Source organism: Bactrocera neohumeralis, chromosome 3, assembly GCF_024586455.1.
Source record: "Bactrocera neohumeralis isolate Rockhampton chromosome 3, APGP_CSIRO_Bneo_wtdbg2-racon-allhic-juicebox.fasta_v2, whole genome shotgun sequence".
Taxonomy (NCBI): Eukaryota; Metazoa; Arthropoda; class Insecta; order Diptera; family Tephritidae; genus Bactrocera; species Bactrocera neohumeralis.
Window position 1 is genome coordinate 27,173,471 of NC_065920.1, and position 4,186 is coordinate 27,177,656.

Sequence of the window (4,186 nt, forward strand, 5' to 3'; positions counted from 1 at the left end):
TGACTGCGATGACGCTGCTATTGAGGTTGCCGGCGGCTTAGCGGATTGACAGCTTAGCCAGCCACTGAATCTAATAGTATTTCTGTAAGGGAAAGAGTCTAAGGTATTCGCACGTTAGATGCTACTGTGGAGAAACAATTGAGATGACGCGACTGCGCGCGCGCGAGAGTTGGGATTCCCTACTAGCACCGTAGCATCCATGAACCGCGCGCATTTTCATATAAATTGAGCTGAGCGAGAACAATTGGTCAGCATTCGGTGATCGGGCGTGCAACAGTTGTGAACCAACTACAAAGTGAATTCGCTAACTCCAAACGTTTAGTGATTATATTAAAATTTCATTACCGATTATATGAATAATATATAATTATACAGACAAGGATCGCAAAATATATTACGTAACTTTCTTTAGTCGTGTACTAGCGACCGAAACTTGAGAATGGTGAGTTAAAGGCAAGCCAGCGTTTAAGAAATAATCATAATGGGCATCTTAATTTCGCAAGACGGCAACTTGCACTAGCCAAGCAGTTATTTTGCAACATGTTGAGGCACATATGTGTATATACATACATGTTCATATGTATGCATGTGGTATTACCTACTATTAGCGCGAAATGTGATTTATGAGCCAGTGTGACGATATGTGCTTAGCAACAAAATTTATGTCATAGGTGAAGACAAAGAATACCTGGCAATGCTGAAAATGGAAAATGAAAAGTTGAAGACCAACGTCTGTCTGACTTGTTGCTAAAAAAACTACAACAACAATTTCTTAACAACCAAATATAGCGAATCTCTACTTATACAGCCGAGTATTTTGGGCGCCTAACGGAGGGTTGACTCGGCATCAACAACGCTAGCTATAATAATGGAAACACAACTTGTGATGGAGAAATTCGGTTATGTCGTAGCAAAATTTTTTTTTGAAAAATTAACAAAACATTGACTCGAATGCGTTTTTTTGCTTATAAGCGTACATTGCTATGGCGTTATTGCCGGGCTTATTTCGACATCGTGACATGAAGCACAGTGCAATTGCAATGCAAACGGCAGCTCAATGCACAATCAGTTCCCAGCTTATTGAGAATACCATCACGAAATAGTGAAGTGGTACAAAACCATAACTTTTAAGGGCGGCCTATAGATGCAGCTCGCGTAATAACACCTTTTTTTAATTTTTCTAATGTTTTTTTTGCGTTTTCTCACCGACATTTTTAGGCGAGTCGGTGACTGTGCTTACAATTGTAGATTTGTTTGTTGATTGAAGACGCTTTGATTGTTTTCAACTGATTTGAATAGTGCAGGCGGCCAAAGTGTATTATGATTTAATGACTAGTTTGCGGATACACTACACATTGTAAGCAATTATGACTTGCGCAATAGCTGCCTGCCAAACTTGACTTGTTTACATACATACTATATACTAATGTATACAGAATATGTTTATATTTTATGGCTTGACACCTAAAAAATTTTGAAATTTTCTTTTTTTGCATATGTATATTTTTCAGAAATTATTTGTACTACTGCTGGCACTAGCTGCCACTGGTGCGCATGCTGATGTCTCACACTTGAGCAGCGACTTGCAGGAGGATGGTTATCATTATAAGCAGCCTTCGGTGCCTTTCCCAGCACCACCTTCGGGCAATGGCATAGATGATGTACAATATCAACCAAGACCACAGCCACGTCCACAGCCGCAACCACAACCAAGGCCTCAACCTTCATATCCAGCTCCCTCACAGCCGTCGTATCCAGCGCCAGGCCCACAGCCACAGCCGCAACCGCAGCCATCGTATCCAGCGCCACGTCCACAGCCACAGCCGCAACCGCAGCCATCATATCCAGCACCACGCCCACAGCCACAACCGCAACCAAGACCACAACCTTCATATCCCGCTCCTTCACAGCCTTCACAGCCTACGCAGCCACAACCTCGGCCTCAACCTTCATATCCAGCACCCTCACAGCCAACACAGCCAGCACCTCGTCCGCAACCTCAACCGGGTCGTCCAGCGCCATCACCACAGCCAGGACCGGAATATTTGCCTCCAGAGCAACCACAGCAGCCAAGACCTCGTCCTCAACCACAGCCACGACCACAACCTCAACCCCAGCCCTCGTATCCTGCCCCAAGGCCTCAACCTCAGCCTCAGCCTCAACCTCAACCTCAGCCACAACCACAGCCCTCATATCCTGCTCCACGTCCTCAACCACAACCTCAGCCTCAACCACGACCACAGCCTCAACCGCGTCCACAACAGCCAGGTCAGCCAAAACCTGGTCCTGAGTATATACCCCCAGCAGGACCAACTACTGGTCCAACTTATCAACCACGACCACAACAACCCACTCCTGGCCCAACTTATCAACCACGACCACAACAACCCACTCCTGGCCCAACTTATCAACCACGACCACAACAACCCACTCCTGGCCCAACTTATCAACCACGACCACAACAACCCACTCCTGGTCCAACTTATCAACCACGACCACAACAACCCACTCCCGGACCAACTTATCAACCACGGCCACAGCAACCCACTCCGGGACCAACATACCAACCACGTCCACAACCACAGCCGAAACCATCACAGCCTGCCAAACCCGGTCCAGAATATTTGCCACCACCTGGTGAAAATGAAGTAGGCCCAAAACAGCCGGCGCCTCGTCCACAACCACAACCTCGGCCGTCGCAACCTAGTCAACCGGCTCCTCGACCAAGCTATCCAGCACCAAAACCCTCGTACCCTGCTCCTCAGCCTAGTTATCCAGGAGGTCCCAGCGGTCCAGGAGGTCCACAAGGCCCAGGTGGACCAGGCGGTCCAAGTGGCCCAGGAGGCCCAGGCGGTTCATATGGTCCAGGTGGTCCAAGCGGTCCAAGTGGCCCACAAGGCCCAGGTGGTCCAGGAGGTCCAGGCGGTTCGTATGGTCCAGGTGGTCCAAGCGGTCCAAGTGGTCCACAAGGCCCAGGAGGTCCAGGAGGTCCAAGCGGTTCATATGGTCCAGGTGGTCCCAGCGGTCCAGGAGGTCCACAAGGCCCAGGTGGTCCAGGAGGTCCAAGCGGTTCATATGGTCCAGGTGGTCCCAGCGGTCCAGGAGGTCCACAAGGCCCAGGAGGTCCATGTGGGCCTAGCGGTTCAGGTAGTCCACAAGGTCCTGGAGGACCAAGCGGTTCATATGGCCCAGGAGGTCCATGTGGTCCCAGCGGTCCAGGTGGTCCACAAGGCCCAGGTGGTCCAGGAGGCTCAGGTGGTCCCAGCGGTCCAGGAGGTCCAGGAGGCCCAGGTGGTTCATATGGTCCAGGTGGTCCCAGCGGTCCAGGAGGTCCACAAGGCCCAGGTGGACCAGGCGGTCCAAGCGGTCCAGGAGGCCCAGGCGGATCATTTGGTCCAGGAGGACCAGGTGGTCCAAGCGGTCCAGGTGGTCCACAAGGCCCAGGTGGACCAAGTGGTCCCAGCGGTCCAGCGGTCCAGGAGGCCCAGGCGGTTCATATGGTCCAGGAGGACCAGGTGGTCCAAGCGGTCCAGGAAGTCCACAAGGCCCAGGTAGTCCAAGCGGTTCATATGGTCCTGGCGGCCCTGGTGGACCAACAGGACCTAGCGGTCCCGAGGCGGGATCTCTCGGACCTGATGGTTATAACTACAACAAACCATCTAGACCCTTCTCATATTAAATTATTGTACTCAACACATGAAACTCGCCCATTTAGTATTATAAACAACTACGAAATTTTTATGAAGAATTTAATAATAAAAAACCAATAAAAACTAAAATTAATGTATGAGCAACATGTCTTCCATACTGTCTAAAAAGAGACAAACGATCGTTTACCACGGACGCGAATGCCAGTTGACATTTACGAAAAATATAAATTATATGACTATTTAAAAATAAATTTTACGATAAAAACAAAAATCCAGCCGTGTTCAATGTTAATTAGCAATGGGTTAAGCGAAAACGATAAAACTCGCAATGTCAAGTAAATTTTGTAGGCACAAATACGAAAACCACTTAACGTATGTATGTACGAGTATGTATGTTCAAGCTATAACCCCCGCGGTCAAGGGGCGATGGCTGTTTTTTATGCAGACGGAACTTTTTGCTTTTTTTCGCATACAAATTTGTAGCGAATTTGAGGACACACCTTGTTTACAATTCGCCAACGATTTTGGATCAGCAC

General features: G+C 48.8%; 1 protein-coding gene across 34 annotated transcripts; it reads left to right on the plus strand.

The window, feature by feature from the left end:
* Nucleotides 1-265: 265 nt before the first annotated feature.
* LOC126753265 (basic proline-rich protein-like) lies at nucleotides 266-3,921 on the plus strand. 34 transcript variants are annotated; one of them, XM_050464558.1, is made up of 4 exons: nucleotides 266-442; nucleotides 1,512-2,814; nucleotides 2,905-2,961; nucleotides 3,034-3,921. In XM_050464558.1, exons 1-4 carry the CDS (start codon nucleotides 440-442, stop codon nucleotides 3,768-3,770), a joined length of 2,100 nt encoding a protein of 699 aa, XP_050320515.1. In that variant the 5' UTR covers nucleotides 266-439; the 3' UTR covers nucleotides 3,771-3,921. The 34 variants fall into 34 exon arrangements, with proteins under 34 accessions (XP_050320515.1, XP_050320524.1, XP_050320498.1 ...); XM_050464567.1 differs by lacking the exon at nucleotides 2,905-2,961 and adding an exon at nucleotides 2,977-3,024 and having other exon boundaries at nucleotides 3,106-3,921; XM_050464541.1 differs by having other exon boundaries at nucleotides 1,512-3,255; nucleotides 3,310-3,921.
* Nucleotides 3,922-4,186: the final 265 nt, after the last annotated feature.